The sequence below is a fragment of the Ascidia mentula genome, chromosome 4, assembly GCF_947561715.1.
Source record: "Ascidia mentula chromosome 4, kaAscMent1.1, whole genome shotgun sequence".
NCBI lineage: Eukaryota > Metazoa > Chordata > Ascidiacea > Phlebobranchia > Ascidiidae > Ascidia > Ascidia mentula.
The window spans coordinates 13,351,273-13,374,738 of NC_138569.1; the positions used below are offsets into that span (position 1 = coordinate 13,351,273).

At 38.5% G+C, this 23,466-nt stretch overlaps 6 protein-coding genes across 14 annotated transcripts; 3 read left to right on the top strand and 3 right to left on the bottom strand.

The window, feature by feature from the left end:
- Window positions 1-95: 95 nt before the first annotated feature.
- Window positions 96-2,509, top strand: LOC145899636 (cytosolic beta-glucosidase-like). Of its 2 annotated transcripts, none has more exons than XM_082988526.1 (9): window positions 96-229; window positions 287-426; window positions 495-670; window positions 747-922; window positions 987-1,177; window positions 1,235-1,385; window positions 1,434-1,568; window positions 1,640-1,843; window positions 2,271-2,509. In XM_082988526.1, the coding sequence occupies exons 1-9, from the start codon at window positions 148-150 to the stop codon at window positions 2,462-2,464; spliced, it is 1,449 nt and encodes a 482-aa protein (XP_082844652.1). In that variant the 5' UTR covers window positions 96-147; the 3' UTR covers window positions 2,465-2,509. The 2 variants fall into 2 exon arrangements, with proteins under 2 accessions (XP_082844652.1, XP_082844653.1); XM_082988527.1 differs by having other exon boundaries at window positions 1,733-1,843.
- A 156-nt stretch (window positions 2,510-2,665) lies between these two features.
- Window positions 2,666-9,033, bottom strand: LOC145899634 (uncharacterized). 4 transcript variants are annotated; one of them, XM_082988518.1, is made up of 11 exons: window positions 8,945-9,033; window positions 8,447-8,555; window positions 7,113-7,282; window positions 6,590-6,775; window positions 6,435-6,526; window positions 6,022-6,321; window positions 5,849-5,905; window positions 3,861-5,690; window positions 3,732-3,774; window positions 3,512-3,567; window positions 2,666-3,458 (listed from the first exon to the last, which is right to left on the bottom strand). In XM_082988518.1, exons 2-11 carry the CDS (start codon window positions 8,533-8,535, stop codon window positions 2,715-2,717), a joined length of 3,567 nt encoding a protein of 1,188 aa, XP_082844644.1. In that variant the 5' UTR covers window positions 8,536-8,555; window positions 8,945-9,033; the 3' UTR covers window positions 2,666-2,714. The 4 variants fall into 4 exon arrangements, with proteins under 4 accessions (XP_082844644.1, XP_082844646.1, XP_082844645.1 ...); XM_082988520.1 differs by lacking the exon at window positions 8,945-9,033 and having other exon boundaries at window positions 3,861-3,928; window positions 4,019-5,690; window positions 8,447-8,630; XM_082988519.1 differs by lacking the exon at window positions 8,945-9,033 and having other exon boundaries at window positions 2,666-3,449; window positions 8,447-8,630.
- Window positions 8,790-9,831, top strand: LOC145898121 (uncharacterized). Its single transcript, XM_082986556.1, has 5 exons — window positions 8,790-8,863; window positions 8,924-9,019; window positions 9,164-9,286; window positions 9,473-9,646; window positions 9,733-9,831. Exons 1-5 carry the CDS (start codon window positions 8,792-8,794, stop codon window positions 9,829-9,831), a joined length of 564 nt encoding a protein of 187 aa, XP_082842682.1. The 5' UTR covers window positions 8,790-8,791.
- Window positions 9,832-9,942: 111 nt separating this feature from the next.
- Window positions 9,943-10,779, bottom strand: LOC145898122 (uncharacterized). The gene has a single exon (XM_082986557.1). The coding sequence runs from the start codon at window positions 10,777-10,779 to the stop codon at window positions 9,943-9,945; it is 837 nt and encodes a 278-aa protein (XP_082842683.1).
- Window positions 10,780-13,749: 2,970 nt separating this feature from the next.
- On the top strand, window positions 13,750-19,188 carry LOC145899635 (hemicentin-1-like). 4 transcript variants are annotated; one of them, XM_082988522.1, is made up of 15 exons: window positions 13,750-13,851; window positions 14,368-14,447; window positions 14,515-14,603; window positions 14,674-14,810; window positions 14,971-15,085; window positions 15,230-15,432; window positions 15,652-15,687; window positions 16,290-16,429; window positions 16,514-16,643; window positions 17,098-17,214; window positions 17,317-17,502; window positions 17,564-17,792; window positions 17,872-17,990; window positions 18,193-18,313; window positions 18,457-19,188. In XM_082988522.1, exons 1-15 carry the CDS (start codon window positions 13,812-13,814, stop codon window positions 18,611-18,613), a joined length of 1,899 nt encoding a protein of 632 aa, XP_082844648.1. In that variant the 5' UTR covers window positions 13,750-13,811; the 3' UTR covers window positions 18,614-19,188. The 4 variants fall into 4 exon arrangements, with proteins under 4 accessions (XP_082844648.1, XP_082844649.1, XP_082844651.1 ...); XM_082988523.1 differs by having other exon boundaries at window positions 17,567-17,792; XM_082988525.1 differs by having other exon boundaries at window positions 17,567-17,792; window positions 18,211-18,313.
- Window positions 19,189-21,614: 2,426 nt separating this feature from the next.
- LOC145897520 (ubiquitin-ribosomal protein eL40 fusion protein) lies at window positions 21,615-22,993 on the bottom strand. 2 transcript variants are annotated; one of them, XM_082985844.1, is made up of 5 exons: window positions 22,950-22,993; window positions 22,663-22,771; window positions 22,292-22,378; window positions 21,849-21,951; window positions 21,615-21,762 (listed from the first exon to the last, which is right to left on the bottom strand). In XM_082985844.1, exons 2-5 carry the CDS (start codon window positions 22,763-22,765, stop codon window positions 21,669-21,671), a joined length of 387 nt encoding a protein of 128 aa, XP_082841970.1. In that variant the 5' UTR covers window positions 22,766-22,771; window positions 22,950-22,993; the 3' UTR covers window positions 21,615-21,668. The 2 variants fall into 2 exon arrangements, with proteins under 2 accessions (XP_082841970.1, XP_082841971.1); XM_082985845.1 differs by lacking the exon at window positions 22,950-22,993 and having other exon boundaries at window positions 22,663-22,777.
- Window positions 22,994-23,466: the final 473 nt, after the last annotated feature.

The window sequence follows — 23,466 nt, forward strand, 5'->3', positions numbered from 1 at the left end:
TTTTAAGCATGTCAGTACTATACTCTTATCAGTAAATGTTGGCGGTTTTAATAATCAGTTTACATTTTCTGAAGCTGCACATTAAAAAGAGATTTGCTCTTAGCTTTTTGTTGTTTATTTGTTTCAAAAATATTAAGTTATTTCGTAATGGAGAGAGATATGGCTGTAACCGGACATTTTAAGCCAGACTTTTTGTGGGGTACAGCAACTGCCTCATATCAAATTGAAGGTATTTTTTTCATAAATTAAAAACTTCAGTTTATAATTTTTTCAATATTCTGATGAGGTGGTTGGAACATTGATGGCAAATCACCAAGCGTTTGGGATACCCATGCTCACACAGATGGTAAAATAGATGACAAGAGCAATGGAGATGTAGCCTGTGATTCTTATCATAAATACAAGGATGACATACAACTTATGAAAGTAATTTTTGATCGAAACAAAATTTTAGTTTACAGCTTTCTATGTTTAAGCAAAAATGATTTTTTTAGAATATACACGTGAACTCATATAGATTCTCCCTATCATGGTCGCGATTGCTCCCGACTGCAGACAGTTCCGCACCAAACCCAGCTGGAGTTGCATATTATAACAACTTAATAAACAGTCTTTTGGAAAACAACATAAAACCTTGTGCCACTTTGTATCACTGGGATTTACCACAATGGTAGTGTTTTTTTTTTTAATTTTGTTACTGAATTTTGTTATTTGAAAATTGACATGATCATTCCATTGTTTTGTAGTTTGCAAGACAATGGGGGTTGGCTAAAGGATAGTATTGTGGAAAAGTTTAAGGAATATGCAGATTTTTGTTTTAATGCTTTTGGGGACCGTGTTAAACTCTGGATTACATTGAATGAACCTCATGTCAATGCTACATTGGGCTATGGGATAGGTGACCATGCTCCGGGAATAGCAGGTTGATACTAAACTTTTGTAAAATGTATTCGGCAAAAAGCTAGATAGAATCCTACTTTATTTAGATCCACTGAATGCTTGTTATATGGTGTCAAGAACAATGATTTTGTCCCATGCAGCAGCATGGCATGTTTATGACAAAACATACAGACTGGAACAAAAAGGAATGGTTTCTATTAGCCTCAATAGCGATTGGGCAGAGCCAATGGATGCATCTAAGCCAGAAGATGTTGTTGCTGCAAGACAATACTTGGATGTTAGTATAATTACTTTCCACATATCATGTGCACAATTGATTCCAATGTGTTGCTAGTGTTCATTAGGTTGGTTTGCCAATCCAATTTTTGGTGATGGGGATTTTCCTGAAGAAATGAAGAAGCAGGTTTCCCAAAAGAGCAAAGAGCAAGGTTTGTCCAAATCAAGACTGCCAGAATTTACAGAAGAGGAAAAGAAGCATGTGAAAGGTACTTCTTTGCATGTTTGCAAAATGAAACAAAACATTCATCTTTTAGGAAGCTACGACTTTTTTGGTCTTAATCACTATACTACTCGCTTATGTCAACCCATTACAAAGGAAACAGAAATGGGAAGAATTCACCCTGATCTAGATGTTCTCGTTCAACCAGACCCACAGTGGGATAGAGCAGGTTTAGAAACCATAAATTTGTTGTTCTCTTTTATTGATGTGTAAACTGACAATAACCTCATTCACTTTTAGGTTCATTCTGGTTGTTCATTGTTCCATGGGGTCTGCGCCGTTTGTTGGCACACATAAAAAACACATATTCCAACCCAAAAATTATCATCACAGAAAATGGAACCTCCACTAAATACAACCCTCAAGATGACGAAGATGGGAAAGTATTGGATGACAAACAACGATGTAACTACTTACAATCATACATTAATGAAGCCTTGAAAGGTAGGTTACTCCCAACATTCAATATCTATTTTTAGCGACCATGCTTGCATGACTGAGGAATTTTGTTTGCATGTTTGTAGGCGTGTTCGAGTATGGACTTTGTATTGCACCAAGTGTTTGTGCTGATTATATCAATAAAAAAGATTTTTTTTTCATTAAGAAGTGTGATTCGTTAGTGGGTCAAACAAACAATGGTTTTTAGTGCTCTAGGTTTAAAGTCCAGGTTACACAACTATTTTATGGTGCATTGATATGTTCCTGTTCAGAATTGCAATTTGCAAGTTATTAAAATTATTATTTTTTGATAATAAATCAATTAATAAATAAAAAATTATTAAAAAAAAAGTTTAAATGTACCCAACTGGTATAGCCAAAGTTTTCTTGCTAACGTATTACTTCTTTGTCCAAGTGGTACATTTATTTACAGCTTTTTTGCTTGATGGTGTTGACTTGCAAGGGTATTACCTTTGGTCACTGATGGATAACTTTGAGTGGAAAGCAGGCTACACTGAAAAATTTGGGATCCATTATGTGGATTTCACTGACCCTGAACGAAAACGTATACCCAGAAAATCAGCTACTGTATACAAAGAAATTGTCATGGAGAATGGGTTTAAGTAAACTTTTTGATAACAAGTAACTGCCAGAACCAGTTGCACAATTAATGCAACTATTATATGTAAATTAATCGGAATGCATTTTCCTTGTTTTACAATCATTTGCTACATGTGGTTAAAGGGACCCATAACATAGCTCCTTTCTATACTAATGTAAGATTTGCAATTGGACCAATTTACTTTATATGACAATAAACTTTAACAATCTGCTTCACACCAGTGTATTTATGTTAAAAATATATCGCTCAATTCCATCATTCAGCTGCTTGTTCATTATTAACAGCTATTGTGGAAGCATCTGCTTCTATTGTGGGAGCTTCTGCTTCATTAACAGCAGTTTCCTTCTCTTCACTGTCCTCTGTGCCTTCTTTTGGTGCCACATGTTGTTCTTCTATTGTGGGAGCATCTGCTTCTGCTTTTGTTTCCTCTGATGCCTCCTTAGCTTCAGGTTGAGCTTCCACAGTTGGTTCATCAGTTGATGCTGCTGGAGCTTTGGTTTCAGTGGTCTCTTGAGTTTCCTCGTGGACAACTTCTACTGGCTCTGTTGGTTCTGTGATTTTTCCTGCAGCTTCGTCAACCATTGCTGTATCAGTTACAGTTTCTGCAGCAAGTTCAGAAGCAGGTTCTTCAGTAACGGCCTTGGTAACAGCTTCCTCATTGGTAACAGCCTCCTCAGTGGTAACAGCTTCCTCATTGGTAACAGCCCCCTCATTGGTAACAGCTTCCTCATTGGTAACAGCCCCCTCATTGGTAACAGCTTCCTCATTGGTAACAGCCCCCTCATTGGTAACAGCTTCCTCATTGGTAACAGCCTCCTCATTGGTAACAGCTTCCTCGCTGGTAACAGCCTCCTCATTGGTAACAGCCTTCTCTTCGGCAGGCTCATCAGACTGTCCTTGTTCTGTATTTTCTACAGATAGTTGTGCGTCATGTTGAGGTGCTGGGGAAATGGTTTCTTCTGTGTTCTCCAATGGTTGTTCTGCACCTTCCTGTTTGAACTACAATATTACTAATACTTACTGTATTTTGCAGTGATAACATGTCAGCTCACCATGGTTGCTGTGACTTCATCATCTGGACTTACTTTATCCTCCACAGCTCCAGAAGCTAAAATTACAAATTTTTGTCTCAATTTAAAAGCTTCAACAGAAAAGAAAAACAAAGTATTTAATTTTTAATTAGTATCGACCTGTCTTATTCTAGCCAGTTTATTGCGGAATTTTAGCTGCATTTGGTAAATACATTTTCTTATTTTTTAATCCCACACATACCTGTTTCATTATTTTCTGTTATTATGTCCTCCGGAACTTTGGCCTGTGCAAAAATAAACTTTATAGTATGACTTTTAAGTTTTAAGCATTATCTTAGGTTTTTATATAAAACTACTGCACAAACGTAACCTGTGTGCATTTGCTGTCTTCTTGTACTTCCTGCTCAATATCCTCCACTGGTTCTAAACTTTCTTGTTCTGCATGTAAAGCAATGTCTAATGAAACTGCTTCCACTTCAGCTATCATATCTACTGCAGGCACATTATCTGACTCTAAAATAGTGTCACCTGACATTGTCACTGTTTTTTCTATGGGAGAGGATTCCTGAGGAGTTATGTCGTTTTCTGTGCTTGCCTCCTCAATAGGGGATTCCTGAGGAGTAGGATCACTTTCCGTTATTGCCTCTTCAATAAGAGAGGATTCCTGTGGAGCAACATCACTTTCTGTTATTGCCTCCTCAGTGGGAGAGGATTCCTGTGGAGCAACATCACTTTCTGTTATTGCCTCTTCAATGGGAGAGGATTCTTGACCAGCAACACTACTTGCTGTTATTCCCTCTTCAATGGGAGAGGATTCCTGAGGAGCAACATCACTTTCTGTTATTGGCTCTTCAATGGAAGAGGATTCCTGTGGAGCAACATCACTTTCTGTTATTGCCTCCTCAGTGGGAGAGGATTCCTGTGGAGCAACATCACTTTCTGTTATTGCCTCTTCAATGGGAGAGGATTCTTGACCAGCAACACTACTTGCTGTTATTCCCTCTTCAATGGGAGAGGATTCCTGAGGAGCAACATCACTTTCTGTTATTGGCTCTTCAATGGAAGAGGATTCCTGTGGAGCAACATCACTTTCTGTTATTGCCTCCTCAATGGGTGAGGATTCCTGTGGAGCAACATCACTTTCTGTTATTGCCTCCTCAATAGGAGAAGATTCATGTGGAGCAACATCACTTTCTGTTATTGCCTCCTCAATGGGAGAGGATTCATGTGGAGCAACATCACTTTCTGTTATTGCCTCCTCAATAGGAGAGGATTCCTGTGGAGCAACATCACTTTCTGTTATTGCCTCTTCAATGGGAGAGGATTCTTGACCAGCAACACTACTTGCTGTTATTCCCTCTTCAATGGGAGAGAATTCTTGACCAGCAACACCACTTGCTGTTATTCCCTCTTCAATGGGAGAGGATTCCTGAGGAGCAATATCACTTTCTGTTATTGCCTCCTCAATGGGAGAGGATTCCTGTGGAGCAACATCACTTTCTGTTATTGCCTCCTCAATGGGAGAGGATTCCTGTGGAGCAACATCACTTTCTGTTATTGCCTCCTCAATGGGAGAGGATTCCTGTGGAGCAACATCACTTTCTGTTATTGCCTCCTCAATGGGAGAGGATTCCTGTGGAGCAACATCACTTTCTGTTATTGCCTCCTCAATGGGAGAGGATTCCTGTGGAGCAACATCACTTTCTGTTATTGCCTCCTCAATGGGAGAGGATTCCTGTGGAGCAGCTTCCATTTCTAACTCTGCTATTGTAGATGTTACGATTTCAACATTACCTGTCTCTAAGTTTGTGACCTGAGCTTCTTCAATTGAAACTTCACTTGCGCACATATCTGTTGTTTCTCTAGACAATGGCTCAGGACTATTGGCTTTATGGCTGATGTTAACGTTTGATGGCTGTGTAATGCTAATCATTACTTCTGCCAATAAACCCATACCAAGTCTGGGAGTAGCTTCCTCTACTAGGTCTGTTTCAGCTTTATCAACGAGTTCTTCGACTACACTAGATTTAATTTGATCAGAACTCCCGCTGTTTCTTTCTGCATCAACCGTGCCCGATGATGCTGTGCTCGTGCTACCGAAACTGCTTGAACTTGAACCATAATTGACGGACGTTTGAGCTCGTGATACAACTTCTGATGCCAAAATGAAGACTGGGTCATTTGTTTTTTGAAGGTCGCGCTAAGAAATTAAAAATAACACTTCACCCGTCACAAAACATGAAAACGTAAAAACACACCATGCATATTTTTAAAGCACACGCTAACTAGTTTATACCCTGGAATTGTAATAACGTTGGTTAAGGTATTTTTTGTTTGCCAGTAAGCAAAAGGCGTTACCTGAGCTCCTTCAACTGGCACATTTTCAGCCGACTGCGTAGGTCCCGTGACGTCTGTCTAAAGTTAATTTCAATAGCATGGGTAAAAATGCACAGAATATATCTTTTGTGAGTTAAAAAGTTATTATCTTAGCTAACACACATATTTTGTGCCAAGTGGATGCAAATACTAACTGCCTGGACTGGTGCTTGCGAAGATTTAACGACAGTTTCATCGTCGTTTGCTTCGTGGTCTTCTGGGCCAACGTTCTCTGTCTCCATGGTTGGGATCGCCGACTGGTGTTCCTCTACAACTGCGGTAGCTACATTGGATTCAACCGGAGCAGTGCGGTTTGCAAGCAAATCATCTTCGCTTTCTTCAAGCAAAGCGTTGATCAGAGATCGTTTTGCAAGACTGCTGTCTTCATTGATGCTGAGGGAAGTACCCGGTTTGTCATCTTGTTTTGCTTGCAGTTGCTCGATCTCCTCCATCGTCTGTTGTATGTTAGTTTAAAACCACAAACCAACTCAAGCCGCCACAAAACTTAACACTCAATGTCGTGTAACCACAAACCATACAAATGCCAAAAACATTGTGGGCTACTTACTGGTGCTTTATCTGGTGTCATCGATTTTCTAGTCTTAAATCCCCTGAAACTCGCTTGTATCAAGGTTGCAGCTTTTGCAACATCCGGGTCATCTGCGAAATAGCACAGTTTAACTTTGAAGCTTACAGGCTACTTCGAGTATTTAATAAAAATACCTAAATCGGGCATTTCTTCTTCTTCCTGCTGAGGTTCTGGTATAATTGTTACCGGTGGTGGTGGAGCAGCGGCAACCTCCTCTGCACTGTCATCCACAACAACATCAATTGTTTTCTCTTTCTTTTGCTCTAAAGCGGTGCTTTCCACTATTCGCTCCGAAACAAGAAATCCGTCTGCATATCCCTCTGAAAACAGATACCGAGTAATTTCACACAGTTTCAAACATGAGCCACATGACAATTATCTCAGCACGCTCGAAAATAAATGTGATATACACCCAACAACAAATAGAATGCAAAAGTGAGTTTTATTTTGACATGCGATCGCTTTTAGCAACAAAAAGAAAATGGGTACAGACAGACTATGGATATATGACCAACAGTCTGTAAACCATGATGACAAACTGTCATTTTTGTGATATCAACCAGATTTACGAGGAATACAAAGTCATGAAAGTACCACACGCTTTATAACGTATGTGTTTTAATGTATTGTTACTATATACAAACATCAGGAACGTACGTTCTCTTCTTTCGAGAAGTCGATTGAAGTAAGCGGCTGCAAAGCGGGGAATATTCTTCGGTTGTTCGCGCAAAATCTCACGGGACAGGTTTTCAAGCAGTTGCTTGAAACCAGGAGGCACCTGCAGCTTTACTGCTCCGTAACGCACAGACATTTCCTCGTAGTCAACTCTAAAACATATTTCGCTGCGTCAAATAACAGTAAATCAAGGCTCCCAACAAGCAAACGACATTGTGACGTCAATTATTTAATAATTTGTGCACAAGTTATTATGTACTGACGATTGTAAAATACATTCCGAGTCGTCTGTTTCACTATGACTTAGTTTAAATCCTGCTTTTAGCCGTGATTTGTTCTCAAAGCGACAGTATGTTACTCTTTTTTAAACACGCGCTTGTTCTCAAGGTCTGCACTAGCCTTACAATCTCAATGTTTTTGCCTGAATTCATTTCCACAAGGGATTACATTTATTATTATCCACATATGGAGAAGGTGCTTGTTTTGTTTGTTTGGGGTAGTTGAGAGGCTTGCTGTGTTGACACACGCTACGAGTTTAATCACGCTTGTAAACCGAACGCCGTGAGGAGACAGCTTGTTCGTCGCTGTTGTCTGTTTACAGCTGTTGCCATGGTACAGAACGAAAAGGTGAACACGCCTGTACCATGAGCAATATCGTATATTAGAACGCAATGCACGGTATATCTCATTTGCAGATCCACGTGTGCTTGTTAATAAGGCTATGGATCATCTGTAATAAATGTTCAGACAATGACAGATTAAATGATACCAACTTTTTCATGTGTCTGCGTAAGGGTGGCTTGAACGTTGGCCTGATACTGACACTGTCCAAAATTTCTACTCGCCCTGTAGGCTATCCTATTACTAAATAGTAAATGTTCACATATCGATAACAATAAATTTATTCTACCTGCTACACTAAAATCCACGGGAAATCTAACCAGTTTTCTGGTTGGGACCTAGGAAGCTACATGAAGATTAAGCATGAGGTAATAACTGCACCTTCCTTTTCACAGCGAAAACTTTACCGTTTCTAACATAAGTTTCCTGTCAAAAGATTGCTCAGGAATTGTTTTGACAGTCTCACAGCTGAAGCCGCCGTTGGTTACGAGCGGCGGTTTGTCTTGCGCGTCACTTTTATTGTTGGGCGTGAAACTGGATATGAATCTTTACAACAGAGACAGCCATTTCGGGTTTAGCCAATTGAGACATTCAAATAAAAGCCGAATGCGTTGCTGGCACCGACAGAGCAAAAATATGTCGTAAGTCTACATATTAATCATTTTATTTTATTTTTTTAAATCTCATCTACTTACACTGCCCTGGTACGACGTCTTCGTCTGCGACGACGACTCTCTTGAGGTGGTTGATCTCCCCTTAATTCAACATCCATTCTTCCCGACATTTCAGTTTATGTATTGCAATCTATTTTTTTAGCACAAAATTTCTGTTTAGAAACTAACGTCCCACATTTGGGAGGAAAACAAACTTGCTTTAAGGATTTACTGTCGAATGAAAAGCATTTTTCCGAATGTTTTCGACTAATAATATTGTCAATTGTTACATAATAGTTGCTTTTGTGATAAACAATTTCTCGTTGTTGTTATAATTCCCATCTGATATTGCTAAATATGACTTGATTGAAATAACAACGTACAACCATGGCATTAAATCGTCCGCGAGTTGATACTAACAATGTTGCACGAACAAGTGTCGTACTTGGACACTATCAGGTAAAACTAATTTCAGTTATTCCTTTTTTTGCAAAAAGTATTGGGGCATGTGGTGTGTAGGAACCCAAAACCACGACTTACCGAGAATGTTTTGAACTTGGAAGACCGGTCGGCAACGTTCGTAAAACCAAGAGATTTGAGTTGGCACCTGCAGAAGTAAGCAAACTGATATAATGATATCCGACTAGTATGGAATGGTGTGATTTTTTTGTCTTCATTTCTACATTATTGTTCGAGGTGTCAGGTACTAACGTAGGCTACATTCTGAAACTCTCCCTGTAATATCCAAATGTCATGCAGATTTTTCATCGAACCCAAAGAAAATATCCCCAAAGCATAGCCCAAGCGTCTTTTGGAGAGTTATCCCCTGCGACTACAGCTGCCATATATTCCCATCGGAAAAAAGAACTTGAAAATATCATGGCATGTTGCACATTTCGCAGCTAATAAAATCGTTGTTATTGAGAAACTAAAATGCTGGTGTAAACACTGGTGTATACCAGAACACGTATATGTGATATATTTCTGTGTATTCGCTGTACTCTGCAATGTACCTACAATATAGTAACTAAGATTTAAAAAAATGTTGACTACATAGGTTTATTGCAGAGCATTCATCTTCTCAACGCGGTTCCAATCGGTCCACAACCACGAAACTACCAACGCGAATTTGTTACGGAAACTTCGTTAATGAAAACCGATTATCTCGACCGTCATCATATGCTTCAGAAGTGGACAGACGTGGAAACATCGGCACTTCCAAAACTACCACCAATTAACATCGTAAAGGTAAAACAAATCAGTTTATGCGTAGTCATTAATTTTCTGCGAACATATGAACAAGTAATTTAGAAGACATACTTTTGTAGAAAAATTTTGGAGGTCAAACTGAAGCAGCTCATCAGTTTCAGTGGCCCAAAAGTGATCCCAACCTAATCTACCAAGTTCGGTTCTGTAAAAGAACCTAAGAAGACGCTCTTGTTGTAACAGTTATTGCTGTGGTTTTTCATTGTATTAAATTACGGTACACATACGCTTTTTACAGGTTCAAAATGTTACTAATGCACGCATTGCTTGTTTCAAGACATCACAAATTTTTTTCCCGTGACATTTTTGTACAACCGCAAGATGTCGTCACACACCGAATCCCAGTTGGGCGTTGCGTCGTAGTTTCCTGAGATGTAAATATTTTCCACTTCATCAGTTGTGAGTGGTTTATAGTAGTTGTCAACGTAGGTGAACTTTGCTAGCGCTGGTCCGAGCAGCTTTAATCCAGCTTCTATTTCATCATGTGGATTTTCTGTCTTTACGACTGTGCTGGCGTACGCTATGAATACACCAGGTGGCGCCACACAGTGTTGTTCACCCAACACACTTAAAAAAATGTTGTCGCAGCTTTGTAGGCTTCGGGGCAAAACAATTGTACAGGATTTGCTGTTTATGGTTTCCGGTATCGGATGGTCTAGTATAGCAATACCTCTCACTATTTTACTTTGTACTTGCATTCGATTACGGAAGTAAGAAGCGTCGCCAATAACAACAGATGCCCTCGCCCTTATATCACGAGCGGTTACGTAAACGTATCCATCCCGGTGCTTTTGAATTTCGCTTACAGGCCTGTTTAACATACACCTTCCACCTAGTTTTTGGGATGTTTTCAACAGTTGTTGTATAAGTTCACCAAGCCCGTAGTAAGGATAATGGTATGCAGATGACTGATAACAAGGAATGTCACAAAAACGATTGATCGCGTCCAGCAGCTGATGATCGTTCCCCATATGACTTCCTCCAGCAAGACCTTGCAAAACAAACTTTCTATCGTTTTCACTGGTTACGTCAAACTTTTTAAAAAGTAATTCAATGGAATCTTCGAGGGGTTGCACGCTTTCTCCAGTATTCATTGTTTTGTTTGACATGTTGTAAGATTTTGCAAGTTTTACTAAATTTTTGACATGGCGGGAAGCCTCAGTAATTTTCACTGGTTTCAACTTTTCTTCATCATATAAGTAGTGAGACTGAATATTTTTAGTAAGCATATTTACTTCAATTCCCACATGTTGCAGGATTTGCACCATTCTGTCCCTTCCGATAAAATACTTTGGTATCAAATCCACGCAAAGATCAGCATCAGTTGTGCTGTGCAGCGTCTGATTCGAAAACTTTTCTTTTAGTTCGGATAAGGAACACACCGACCCATTCGGTCCTCCGCTAAAACGTTCTCTGTCGATAAACAGGACTTGCTTTCCTTCCATTGATAAAATTGCACCAATCACGCATTCCACAAACCCAGTGCCCAAAAGTATGACATCGTAATGATCGATATTATCCATACGCCTCAATCTAATTTCGACAGAAATAGTCAACAAGCAATCACGTATTGTTCGTTGCTTATATTTGAAACATTTAAGAGTATGAATCGTATTCTCTTAGTCAGTTCTATCGTGCGGTCCGTTTGACAATATATCCGGTATATTAAGTTAATCTGATCAATGCAATATCATGAGCGCGGATGAGTCAATGTTCCATTAGATATGCCAAGTGTGGGACTGGTTTGTACTCAACAACAAACGTCGTTTCTTCCACAATTATACACATAATTTCATAGAATGGAAATCGGTTAACATTAAAATAGTAAAACATTTTAAGAAGGAAAAAAATTAAAAACATGTGATTTTTACCGTTTTTTTTAAAAAGACAGTTTTTGTGTCATTAACACTAGTTCGCCGGGAGACGTAAGTAATCAATGGGCGCACAGATTTTAGAACATATTGTATTTGAGCAAACGTATTGATTTGTGTCATTTAAATGTGAAGAATACCTTTGTTCGTCCGGTTGCTCACAGCATGTGATAGCCTAATTGCGACATGTACAATTGCAATGAAACTGGCACAACAGATCGACTGGACTTCAAATTTATTTGAACCAAAACTGTATGACAATATAATGTGTAGAACATATTCATCATAGCATTCTGCGTAAACCAAATTTAATACCCAAATAACATTTCACTGGCACATTTCTCTTGGTCCGTGATATAATACTCGAGCTTCAGCGTCTCGATTGTAAACCACCTATTTTTTTTCCCAAAGTTGACGGTACTGATTATACTTTAATCAATATTTATTGTGGATAAGGTGCGGTTGCGACAAAATGCGCACAAAAGAAAACAAGTGCACTGATGCGTTGTGAAGACCAGTCAAATGTAGAGATTCCATCATTCGAAATTTCGAAAATAAGGCCTCTCTGGCCCTTCAGCGAGCTGAGGGCACTCCTGTTTGAGAGCTCTCGCTTTTTGAATGAATTGGTTTCTATAACAACGGCCTATGTCGACGTGTGCCCCCCGCAATACACTTTACGCAAGAGGTTAGCTTGGGTTTGACTACCAGCATCATGCGCTCGAGCGTGTTCAGACATGCTAGTTTATGCCAATCATACAGTTACGAAATTAGCTCATAGAGACAGTGGACAAATAAGTATTTGCATTGTGAAGTAACCTATCTTGAATAAATATAACATTAAGAGTAAAATTATTTAGTCTTCTTTTTTTTGAGAAACGTCATAGTGATTTTAGAATTAAATACTTTTATGTCAAAAAGTACGAGAATGAAGACAGGCTTTGAGCATGAATTTCCACTTTTGGTAAAAATAATTTTCTATAATGTCACAAAGACCAAATGACTAACTCCTTTAGTTGCTAATTGCGGAGTCAGTTAATCCAATAAAAGGTACTTAAGGTGGGATCGCAAACAATTTGTAGTCGGCGGGACACATGTTGCATGAGACTAATTACGGGTAGTCGACTTTCCTAAAACCCTCTCGCGACTTTAATCAGGAAGGTAAACATGTAAAGTCCTGCAACGGTCGGTCACTTAATCAAGTGTATCCGGTCACCTGCAAGCAACAAAACATTTGTTCACGGCGCAAAATATATTTTTCTAAAATCAAGTTCTCCTGGCGCAGATATGTAAAAGAAACCTTGTATATTCTGTTTTATTGTATTTACAAAATAGTGCAAAAGGAATAGTACATCCGCAAAAGGAATTTACAATAAAACTACTTGTTTGTTTGTCAAGCATCGTTATTTTTGTTGTTAACTCGTGTCTATTTTGTATTGTTCATGTTGCAGTTAGTATAACGTCGGATTAGTTTAATATTGAGCACAAAAGTTATTTAAAAAAGTCAGACTGTAACCAATCATGCCACAATTTTCCAGCAAATTCTGTTTGTGGTTCGGATTGTCCGGTCAATCAACAAGGTTAATTCTGCTACACAAACAGGCGGGGTACACATTCGCGCCGTTCGATACTTAATGAACTAATTCATTGCTGTTGCCAAAACGATACGAATAAAAGAGTGAATAGGCGGGCAACGCTCATTAGCACCGAAAACCTTATCGGCCGACCCTGTGTTTGCCGCGTCCCCACTTCACCCAGTTCGGATCAAAGCCTCATTCGCTCTTGCGTACTGACAGCAGCGGGAGAGAGGTGGGACGAAGAGCGCCCGCCGCGCTTTCGGTTGGAGACGGTCACGTGACGCGCGAGCAAAAGGGCGCGGACGGACTTTTTTTCCCAGCACAGCATTTGGGTCGAGAACAATACACGTCTCAGTCCAAGAGCAGAGAAAAGCTTGGTGGGATTCAGTCAGTATTTCGATGGCAGTGGGACAGTCGGTAGTTGGAGTCTGATAAACTAAACTTCTCTTTCACGTGTTTATGATTTCCACGACATGGAAAATCATAGTGGGCGGAAAACAGTTAACACGCCCTTTGTTTGTTTTTGCTGCAAATATCTTTGAAATTTGTTGGTTGTAATTTCTTGGTAAAAATAAGCCTAGTTAGTGCATTTAGAAAAATCATCACGCTTACGAATAAGATGCTTTATTTTTGCAGATTATAAAACACCAGTTTCTAGCATAATATTTTGAACCTAGAACCTTGCAGAACTGAACAATGTTTTCACTTGTGGCGACGATTTACGTACTATCCGTAGGTAAGTTTAATTCATGAAAAAAGTCGATTACACGATTTTGAAAATCGTAATACCTATAGTTTCGTGATATACATGGTTTTGCAACAACAATTTACATATTACTGCATGCACTAGAATAATTAAAAATTACGTTTTTTACCAAGTGGAAGCAGTGTTTACAATAAGCGAAATTGCCTAAAAACCTTTGATGATGAAATCCGATCTCTACATGGCAGACACTTTCAAAGACTGGCAATAACCTAAGATACGCCGCAATCCGCATCCATCCCATGGCTTCTACGTTAAGCTTTTAAAGATTATCGTAAACCCATTTCGCGTATAAACCACTTCGGCGTTATAATTGGCTGTAAAGATATTCCCTCATGCAGTTATTTGAAATTAGATGCACGGTGCAATTATTATTTGCAGTAGATCGTACCACGGCGACATGCTTTGGTTTACTGAACCGAAAAACAATAACGATGACCCAAACATGTAACGTATAACTAATCAGGGTTTGTCATTTTTGTTTTACAGTTTCACTTGCCAAAAGTGCTGACGTTGTAGCTGGTTACGGCTTCGCAATTTCTATTCCATGTGATTACGGTGCGCCAGAGGTAAGTTGGTAACGTGAACCCAGTAGTGTTGGAACAATTCACTTTTCTAAATCAGGTTTTTCTTCAGTCGCAAGTGTTTGCGGTTAGCTGGAAACACGACGGAGTAGATGTCGTAACATACGGGGCAGGAGTGGCACATTTCCAAGGCAGCTACGAGTAAGTAAAACACCGTTTAAACTCAACATGTCACGCATGTCTGTAAATCTACAATATTTTGTAATTACAGAAATCGGGCGACTTTCAATGACGTTAATTTCGCATTGACTTTAAATGACATCACATTCAATGATGAGGGAATTTATGAGTGTTCTGTAACAACCAGTGCCGGATCTCCGGCCTCTCAAATCAACCTGCAGGTTCTAGGTTGGTTTTGTTTAATTTATTGTGTGTTGGAGAAGCAGGGTGGTTTGTGAAGGTACTATATACCTCTCGAAAGAATAAAGTGCTTCGGCGAGCTCTAATATTTCATGCATGTGTAGATAATGAATAATTGATTATCTTCATACCAAGCATTTCTTCACAGCATCACCTAAAGTGAATGCTCAAGCCTTCGATGTATTGGACGATGGAACTAACCAAGCGGCCACACTTGCTGAGTGCAGAGTAACAGGAGCCAGCAAACCATATTCTGTTAAATGGTTAGTAAGCCAAATCCCGTTTCGACATCAATGTTTTATATAATTCTCTAACAAACCTTATCACGTTTTTTCCTTGTTAATATAGAAATCTCCTATTTCCATCTACATAATTATAACAATAATCACTTTTTATTGTCGATGTAGGGTGACAGATATGAACGACGAAGTGGTACCAAACAACTTTCGAGTGGAAACTGATAACCCGACCTTCGCCGAACTCGTTGATGCCACACTGCCCTTGACTATTCGCCCCGATCCCGAAAGAAACAACGGCCGCACATTTTCTTGTGTCGTCGAAGATGCTCTGGGGAATGTGACGTCAGTTGATGTCGTGCTTTCTGTATCAGGTTAGCTCCCTTTAACTTTGCGATTGTTACTGTCGTTTTAGATGTCGTATTTTTGTAGTGTCGTATAACTGTTAGATGACGTGGTTTCTGTAGCGAAAGGCGGTGTTGCATTTCTGACTATGGCAAGTCACGTAATGACTTTGCTTTCTTCGGTGTGTGTGTGTAACTTTTCATGAAAGCATTTTTGACTAACCGGCCTTTTCATGCTTCACGCCACAGTACCGACTACTACACCTCAGACCACAACACCCCAGGGTAAGTCTCCTGACTATAAATGCTCGTTGCACGTTGTACGGTATCGCTCACTGTAGAAACCACACCAACGGCGAGTAGGAGTTGTTGCATGATTTCACGTAGTTATTGCACGAAGGCTACTATCTGTGAAGCAAATTTGTGTTTTCATCGCATATTAAATAAGCTTAAAACCAGCATAGTTTCATTACTTCATTATTGTCTGCTGTCGCATATGGAAAAGGCATTTTTTTAAATGTCGACGAATGTTCAAAAGGAAAATTGCATTGTTTATGTTAAAACGTCGTTTTCTCTAATCCCGAGGTTCTAGCAGCATCATTAAGGTGCGCGCATTGTCCCCTCATCATAATCCTCCCCGAAAAATAGAGCAATATGCGTTTAACCTTGATGCCGCGCGTGTCTAATTGATTGCGGCGGTCATTGCATGGGAACAGATAAAAGAGGCTCTCCCTGTGAAAAGTGGGTCACCGCAAAATGTTAAATGAAGCGCTCATAAGCATGCTGGCTTACCCGCGGGGTGCTTGTTTTTACACAATAGTTTATAGAAGTTTGCTTGATATTGACCACTATACTTAGATGGTTTAATGTGTGTTCATGTAACGCAGCGTCACCTCATGTTGTGACTTTTCCAACATCTAACGATGACGCGTTGGTTTCTATGGTGATTGGGTCACAGAAGCAGTTCGAATGCAAGATAGGTGGAGTTCCTGCACCGTCAGTGTCCTGGTATCGCGAGGATCAACTGGTATGTGATTTATTACATTTTAGCTCCAATTAAGTCGAAATAGCGACAGAAAAATATAATGCTGTCAACTTTTGTACACCACAGATTGTTACTAACGTCGGCGAGGCAGTATTAACTGTTTTAGTGAACTCTTTTGATGACGCGACAAGATATCAGTGCACTGGAACAAACAAGGCTGGACAAATCAGCAAAACATTCAAAATTGATGTTCAGGGTAATAGGAATTTATATTTACCCACTATATATTATACGTCTCATATTTCTCTCTTCATTGCACATGGCTGAGTTTAAATCCCAATTTCCCAACCATCACACATCACAAGTATTATCGAGCATTTGTGTTAATGGTGATCTCTAGAAGTACTCAAGTTCACTACTGAACAGTCATTTAAACACGGCAGTTTGTTTCAATACATGCCACTTGTGGAGCTCATCTTCATGACGTAACCATGTGGTGTAGCTGTAAAAATTCGCTTGGCGCGTCAGTCTTGAGACTGAAGTAGTCTCGAATGTTGAGTACACGCCGTTTTGGCTATTTGTATTAAAACTTGCACGAAACTTCGCGTTTAAGACCTTTACCAAGCGTTTCATGTTGTTTTGAAAACCCACCTTGTTTAAAATTACATTAAATAAATTTTATCTATTCACTTACAATATTTTTATTTTAGGGCCACCGGAAATAAAAACTTCCGGAGAATTTAAAAACGAAACCGAGAAAATCCTACCAAGTCCAGAAACGACAAACATAGAACTTGTGTGTGAAGCCAAAGCAAAGCCAGCAGCTGGTAAGAGATTTTAAAAAGCATAAACAAGAAGCTGACGTAAACCACCAAACATTTCATAAATCAAAACATAATTCTTTTTGACAATTGTATCTATTTTGATAGTAATTGTGTGGAACATCGAGGGATTGAATGAAACGGACTTGGTGGTGGTTGAGGAATCTCGTGGTCTTGTGGTCAGATCAATTGTCAACATTACGTCGAGCGGAATGGATAAGAAACCTATTCTCGCCAAATGTATTGCGTCAAACCTCCACGGTGATGCAAGCAGAATATTTTCCATTGAATATCGTAAGTTTATTTTATTATTTTGTTGTTAAACTATCTGAAAATCCCTGCTTGAATACATTAGCAGCTATGGCAGAGGCTAATACAGCGCTGGTGGTCGGGGTGGTGATGGCAGTAATTGTTCTTCTGGCACTCGTTTTCTTCATCGTCTTCTTTTCGTTGACAAGACGTCAGCATAAGGATGTGGATGTGACCAAACCGAATGAAGTTGAATCGGGCAACGGCATGTGCACTCCCGGTTGTTTTGCATTTTTTCCGTGTGGTGACTCCACTTCATCTAATGAAGAAACTCAGTAAGTTGCGTTGTAACGATTGTAGCTCTTTTGGATATCAGTTCCTAAACCGCAACCAAACATCACTGTGTTTCCTTAGAGAGGTTGTTGACGGGAATCAAGTAAAGGAAATCAATGAAGAAGGGACGTCGGAAGAAAAGCAAAAACTTACGGAAGCCGAAGAAAAACCAGCGGCTGAAAATGTTGAAAAGGAAGAAGGTACCTAATTCAATTCAATTCAAATTAATTCAGTTTATTTTCATCATGATCCGATAAAGTAAAAAACGGCACAGTTAAATATACATCAATCAGTTTGGATTAAGATTAAGGGACGGTAAAAACATCAATTGGTTACCTAAAGTCGAATTAGTCGTGCAAATAACAGTACTATGACCACGCAAATATTTTTTTTTCGAAACAGGTAATGGTGAAACAGGAGAGGGAGCTGAGAGCGTAGGAGAAGAAAAAAAGAGTAGGAAAATGCAAATTCCTTTCCCTACGCAATGCTGTCGTGGAAACAAACAGGAACTTGAGGAGGAATCGTAAGTTCGTTTCATAACTTAATTAAGTTATTTCTAACAATATTTAGATCATTTTTTTATCAAATGTCATATAGTTAAATGTTCAAGAATTTTTGTTTGAATGCTGATTATTGTTACACAATGTTCTGCACACTTTATGTTAGATGTGATGGTGAGGAAGAAGGCAAAAAGGAAAACGAAGAAAACGGACAAGGATCGCAACAAAACAGTGGCACAAAAAAGGACCAGGCTGTCGACAAAGATTCTGGAAAAGGAGACACTCTTGAAAAAGTTGCTGAAGAAACCAACGAAACCAAATAAAAGAGCCGACAATCACATTTCAGATAAAAACAACAATTAGGTTTGAACTACCAAAGCTGACCACTTCCACCACAAACCTAAATTGGATCTCGTCGCCCTTAAACATCAACTATTGTTTCGTGCGTCATAGGTCTCATCTTTTTCGACACCGTTACTGACTTTAGTCGTAATTAAAACTGGCATGTGACCGCTTCGGTAGCTTAACAGCCAGAATTAAAACAAATAGTGTTTTACACACAATTTACCTTCTGTCACCAACAAAAATACATAAGATCAATCCTATCTCAGATACATTGCGTTACATTCCAAATTGCCGCGTGTGCATCAGCAAACGCATTTTTGGTGTTGCTTTTAAATACGCTTTTTCTGTATTATGATGAAGACTGTGCTGATGGTGTTCGCATTCATGTATAGCTGTACAAAATATCGGCTGTTTTTTTAAAAAGGTTTGTGGTGCAAACTGAAAGCAAAGAGATGTAAATGAAAGGCCCAAATCAAATAGTGGAACTTTTTTTCATTAAATTGTAGTGCGTTTGTGTATAACTTGTGGGATTTATTAAAGTTACAATACGTCGTATCGCTCGAACAAACACTGCAGGCAAAAAATCTATGTCTAAATCAGACCAAAAACTGCTTTGGCAGCACACAGGAAGTTATAGGCTTAAAAAAGTGCTTTGGGCTGGGAAGGCAAAACATTCCTTTAGTACCTGATTTTAATGCCGCTAAAGGCCTCGTATTTCTTTTTACATTGGAGTAAGTTTTGAAATGCCTGTCCATTTTTCTATCTTCTGTCACAATGTATGAAGATCGCGTCACAAAGTAATCAGTGTTACGTTAAAGTCAATTTTAAAAAACACGGGTGCATGTGGGCAATTGCCAGATGTGTATTTCGCGTGTTTCAGACAGTTTGAAAGTGATTGTTTGCGTTTTCATTCAGCTACCCCATATGGTATTGTTAAAATTTTTATTTAAAAATGCAGGAAAAAGCTTGTATTCTGCGGAAATTAATCTTTAAAGTAAAACCTATGATTTTATGTAAGGTCAAGCATTTCTCGGTTATAGATTCGGGTCAAATTGGTTTCCTTGACAAATACTTCATGTCTTCAAAATTTAGCATAAAAATAAGACTTCTGAATAATTTTTTTTTAAAAAATACGTTAGGTTTTACAATCTCGTGTCAACTATAAACTTGTTAAGGAACATATTAATAACAATAGGATAAGGGCACCACAGGCTTTTGAATTATTAACATATTACAGAAAACAAAGTTCCCCTTCAAACTTAAAACACAGGCGACTTTACCATTGCCATTGCATGGTCATGAAACAATTTTTCGATCGGACATAAGTACCAAAGTACCTTTAAGTTTATTTGCTGGTGGATTAACCCAGAAAACTAACCGCCATCAGTCGGTAATAAGTTGTCACAATATCTGGCACGTTTTTAATTTTTTTTCGGCTGGCAACGTTGTCGAGAAAAAACTAGTTATTGTTCAAATTCATTGTTACATCAAAATCCACCGTATCAACCACGAAGGTTCGTAACTAGAAACGTTAGAAACATGAGATTACGTCACCACAAAGGCGAGGTTCAAGTTATGACATCATACCAAAAACGACGTCATGTGATATCACAGAGCGAAGAAACGCACCATCCACGTCTTTAATTAAAGAACAGGGTAATGTCATTGATGTTTAATCGGAGACAAGTAAGTATGTAACTTTGGTTTGTGTGGTGTCACAGCTTGCTCTGACCTTTGAAGTAACGTAATTTGAAGGTTCTCCTGTATTTGAAACTATTACGTAACCTATCTTCAATATAAGGCGTTTTTTCCATGCAAAAATGCATTTTTGATGCGGCTCCCTCGCATGGTGTTTACGATTATTGGTCGTCGCTACTTTTATTGCAGTTTTTAACTATATTAAGTTGACGTAGAACTGATAAACTTAAGAAATATGTTTGTTGTAGATGTATCTTTAAGTTCACTCAAAATTGTCATGACCTTGAAACATGCACTTTTAAAGTACGTGTAAAACTGTATATCACATTGTCGTGATATAACATTTATGGCTTTACTAACCGTATTGTAAACCAGGACTACGTAAATCTCAAGTAAAAGAGTATTGACAGTAGATAAATACAAGTAAAAATCGTGTATAAAATATTTTTTACTGGATTGTCGACCGTGGCCCTGTCCGAAGCTCAGTTATCATTAGATTATATTGCTTCAACAAAACTTACTCGACTCTGCACCTGTTGCACTCGCCTTTCCTTTGTAACTGATGATAAGCGCAGTGTGGTGTTCGAAATGTTTGCTTTATGCTTACCAGTCGACTTTTACCTTTGGTTTCCCTTTTCAGAATTTTACGCTCACCGCTCAAGAACATTTTTTGCACCAAAATTTCTTTTTGGGTCGGAAAAATAAAATATAATCGTTTAGTGCTCTAGTGACAAAAAATAATCAGCACACCAGTGCATGAAAACTTGGAATGTGCCTTGGAACAATCAACTACAAAGTTATTAGTAAAATTGCCCCCCTTTTGAGTACCGTATTTACTCAATTGTAAGCCGCGGCTTATGGACTTTTTTGATCTACTGTTTGTGCGGCTTACAATCGAGGGCGACTTACATTATTTAAAGTCACGCCGATATTTTTCTGCGGCTCTGTGTTTTAATGAAATTTACCATCAACTCGCTCTAACATACCAATATGTTTTATCGCCCAAGGTTGTCAGCGTATCTGACAATTTTCAATGACAGATTTGTTGACAATTATTGTTGTATGGCAGGTAAGTTTGCCTTTAACATTTGCGTGCGGCTTATATTAATTTTTAACACCGTCGCATGCGGATTACAATCGAGTAATAACGGTAAACAGACATTTTTTTATGGACCAATTTCTGCAATAGCATTAAAGTATATTTTGACATATTGTGATTCTATCAAAGTTTATAGGTTTTATTGCCAACAACACCAAAAAAACTATCAAAAAGCACCACGATTACTTTTAGAGTGCACTTTATTCAAAGCAAGACCACCAAACTTGGGTAATAATTTACTTCAGTTTCTTTTTTGGTCGCAAGTGGTTGGTGTGGCCACATTTCTTCTTGCGACAGTTTGTTGCTCTTGCATGCAGACGAGCGTAACACCTACAAGCAGTTTCCATGGTTTACAGATAGCACAATAAACATTTATGAATGTGTATAATATGGCCTAGATAAAAAAAAACACTAACTTTCTGCAAATCATTTTGTCGCAGTTGTACTTTTGGGCCAAAATCCTCAAACTTGGCTCAATGACTCCTCCACGGAGACGAAGTACCAAATGCAAAGTTGACTCTATGAGAAAAAACAGGATCATATCAAAAATTTATCTGGAGTGAACTGAACAGTATATGTCACCCTGATGCTCATTTTTAAAAAGAGACCCATGCTAAAAATCTTTATTTTGGTTTAAGTGAAAGCTGTGTTATAACTTTTACCTATATCTTCATCTTGATGTTTTTAAGTATTACAAAACAAGGAAATAAACTTTCAGTAATGGAAATAACAATGGCCCCAGCAAAAAGCAGGTTAACACACTAACACTGCTGGGAAGAAGATACAAATTTTGCAGATCACAGGAAAATGTTGCAACAGAAAGATTAAAAATTAATTTATAAATTTAAATGCAACAAACCTTTTTGTATGTTGTAGTCACTGAGAGTGCGCCCATCTTCCAACTGCTTGCCGGCAAAAATCAACCGCTGTTGGTCAGGAGGAATTCCTGCAGAAAACAGATCAGTATTACTGCATTATGCTTTACAACATTTGTAACATCGTAATCACTGGTCAGTTGAAAGGCGTTTGGAGTAGTCAGTACCAGTGAGAGACACAATTAAGGCATGTTTTACAGATATCCCATAATCTGTAAACTTTTATCAAATAGATCAGGATTACATGTTTACTGTTATTGTACTGGTCCCAAAACAATTATGCTATAAGTACTTGCCCAACAAAATTATTTTTGCCGAGGCACTTGTTTGTTACATCATGATTGAACTGTGTTACCTTCCTTATCTTGTATTTTCTGCTTTACATTGTCAATACTGTCTGAAGCTTCCACCTCGAGGGTGATTGTCTTCCCAGTCAGTGTTTTTACGAAAATCTGCATTGCCTCCTGAATGATTATAAACATATTTCACTAGACACTAGGTATGCCCGAAATAAACTACCTTACATGTGGTTATTTTACTGTAGTTTTATATACACATATTCACCAGCTTTATTTATATCAGGTGATACTACTTTCTAACAACGATTTGTTTTTATTAAATTACAACGCTACCACTACTTACCTCACCCGTTTACCTGCCTAGGCGCAGAAAAAAGAAAGACTCGAATTTTTTTAGTGCGTGGTTCGCTTATAATCACACCGTTTCGTTAATTTAAAACACCAATTTTCCATACTGGACGCAGACGCGGACACGGACATGAATTCTCAGCCAAATATATCATGAAATATATATTATATGTATATATATGTCATATATCAAAATTTAGATGACAAGATGTAAAGAAGTACTTTTAAAATATTCCTGAGCACCATATTGGGTTTCGTAAACTTTCATTTGTAAAAGCGTCAAGGAAGGGCTAACCTTGAACTCTGTTTAATAGTGATCAATGGGGCGAAATCATGACTTGAACTTTAAATTCTAACCATAAATTTTGTTTAATGTAAACAAAATTATTATATTGGGGCGAACATGTAATCTGGATTTTAGTTGAGTTAATCAGCTCATTCATCATCCATAATAAAGAAAAACGCTGCGTTTCATAAAATATTGTGAAATGTTAAAAACACTAAAAGTTTTG

What these genes read in the sequence shown, in the direction of transcription:
- LOC145898122 (XM_082986557.1), bottom strand. Translation starts at nt 10,779, where the DNA reads ATGTCAAACAAAACAATGAATACTGGAGAAAGCGTGCAACCCCTCGAA.
- LOC145899635 (XM_082988522.1), top strand. Translation starts at nt 13,812, where the DNA reads ATGTTTTCACTTGTGGCGACGATTTACGTACTATCCGTAG. An exon ending in TCAGACCACAACACCCCAGG is followed by an intron (nt 15,688 to 16,289) that starts GTAAGTCTCCTG and finishes CATGTAACGCAG; the next exon opens with CGTCACCTCATGTTGTGACT. An exon ending in AATATTTTCCATTGAATATC is followed by an intron (nt 17,503 to 17,563) that starts GTAAGTTTATTT and finishes TGAATACATTAG; the next exon opens with CAGCTATGGCAGAGGCTAAT.
- LOC145897520 (XM_082985844.1), bottom strand. Translation starts at nt 22,765, where the DNA reads ATGCAGATTTTCGTAAAAACACTGACTGGGAAGACAATCACCCTCGAG. An exon ending in GAAAATACAAGATAAGGAAG is followed by an intron (nt 22,379 to 22,662) that starts GTAACACAGTTC and finishes TGTTTTCTGCAG; the next exon opens with GAATTCCTCCTGACCAACAG. An exon ending in GACAAAATGATTTGCAGAAA is followed by an intron (nt 21,763 to 21,848) that starts GTTAGTGTTTTT and finishes AACTGCTTGTAG; the next exon opens with GTGTTACGCTCGTCTGCATG.
- LOC145899634 (XM_082988518.1), bottom strand. Translation starts at nt 8,535, where the DNA reads ATGTCGGGAAGAATGGATGTTGAATTAAGGGGAGATCAACCACCTCAA. An exon ending in AGAAGAAATGCCCGATTTAG is followed by an intron (nt 6,527 to 6,589) that starts GTATTTTTATTA and finishes GCTATTTCGCAG; the next exon opens with ATGACCCGGATGTTGCAAAA. An exon ending in AACAGAAAATAATGAAACAG is followed by an intron (nt 3,568 to 3,731) that starts GTATGTGTGGGA and finishes TTGTAATTTTAG; the next exon opens with CTTCTGGAGCTGTGGAGGAT.
- LOC145898121 (XM_082986556.1), top strand. Translation starts at nt 8,792, where the DNA reads ATGGCATTAAATCGTCCGCGAGTTGATACTAACAATGTTGCACGAACA. An exon ending in TCGTACTTGGACACTATCAG is followed by an intron (nt 8,864 to 8,923) that starts GTAAAACTAATT and finishes TGTGGTGTGTAG; the next exon opens with GAACCCAAAACCACGACTTA. An exon ending in AAGAACTTGAAAATATCATG is followed by an intron (nt 9,287 to 9,472) that starts GCATGTTGCACA and finishes GGTTTATTGCAG; the next exon opens with AGCATTCATCTTCTCAACGC.
- LOC145899636 (XM_082988526.1), top strand. Translation starts at nt 148, where the DNA reads ATGGAGAGAGATATGGCTGTAACCGGACATTTTAAGCCAGACTTTTTG. An exon ending in TGCCTCATATCAAATTGAAG is followed by an intron (nt 230 to 286) that starts GTATTTTTTTCA and finishes TATTCTGATGAG; the next exon opens with GTGGTTGGAACATTGATGGC. An exon ending in CATTAATGAAGCCTTGAAAG is followed by an intron (nt 1,844 to 2,270) that starts GTAGGTTACTCC and finishes ATTTATTTACAG; the next exon opens with CTTTTTTGCTTGATGGTGTT.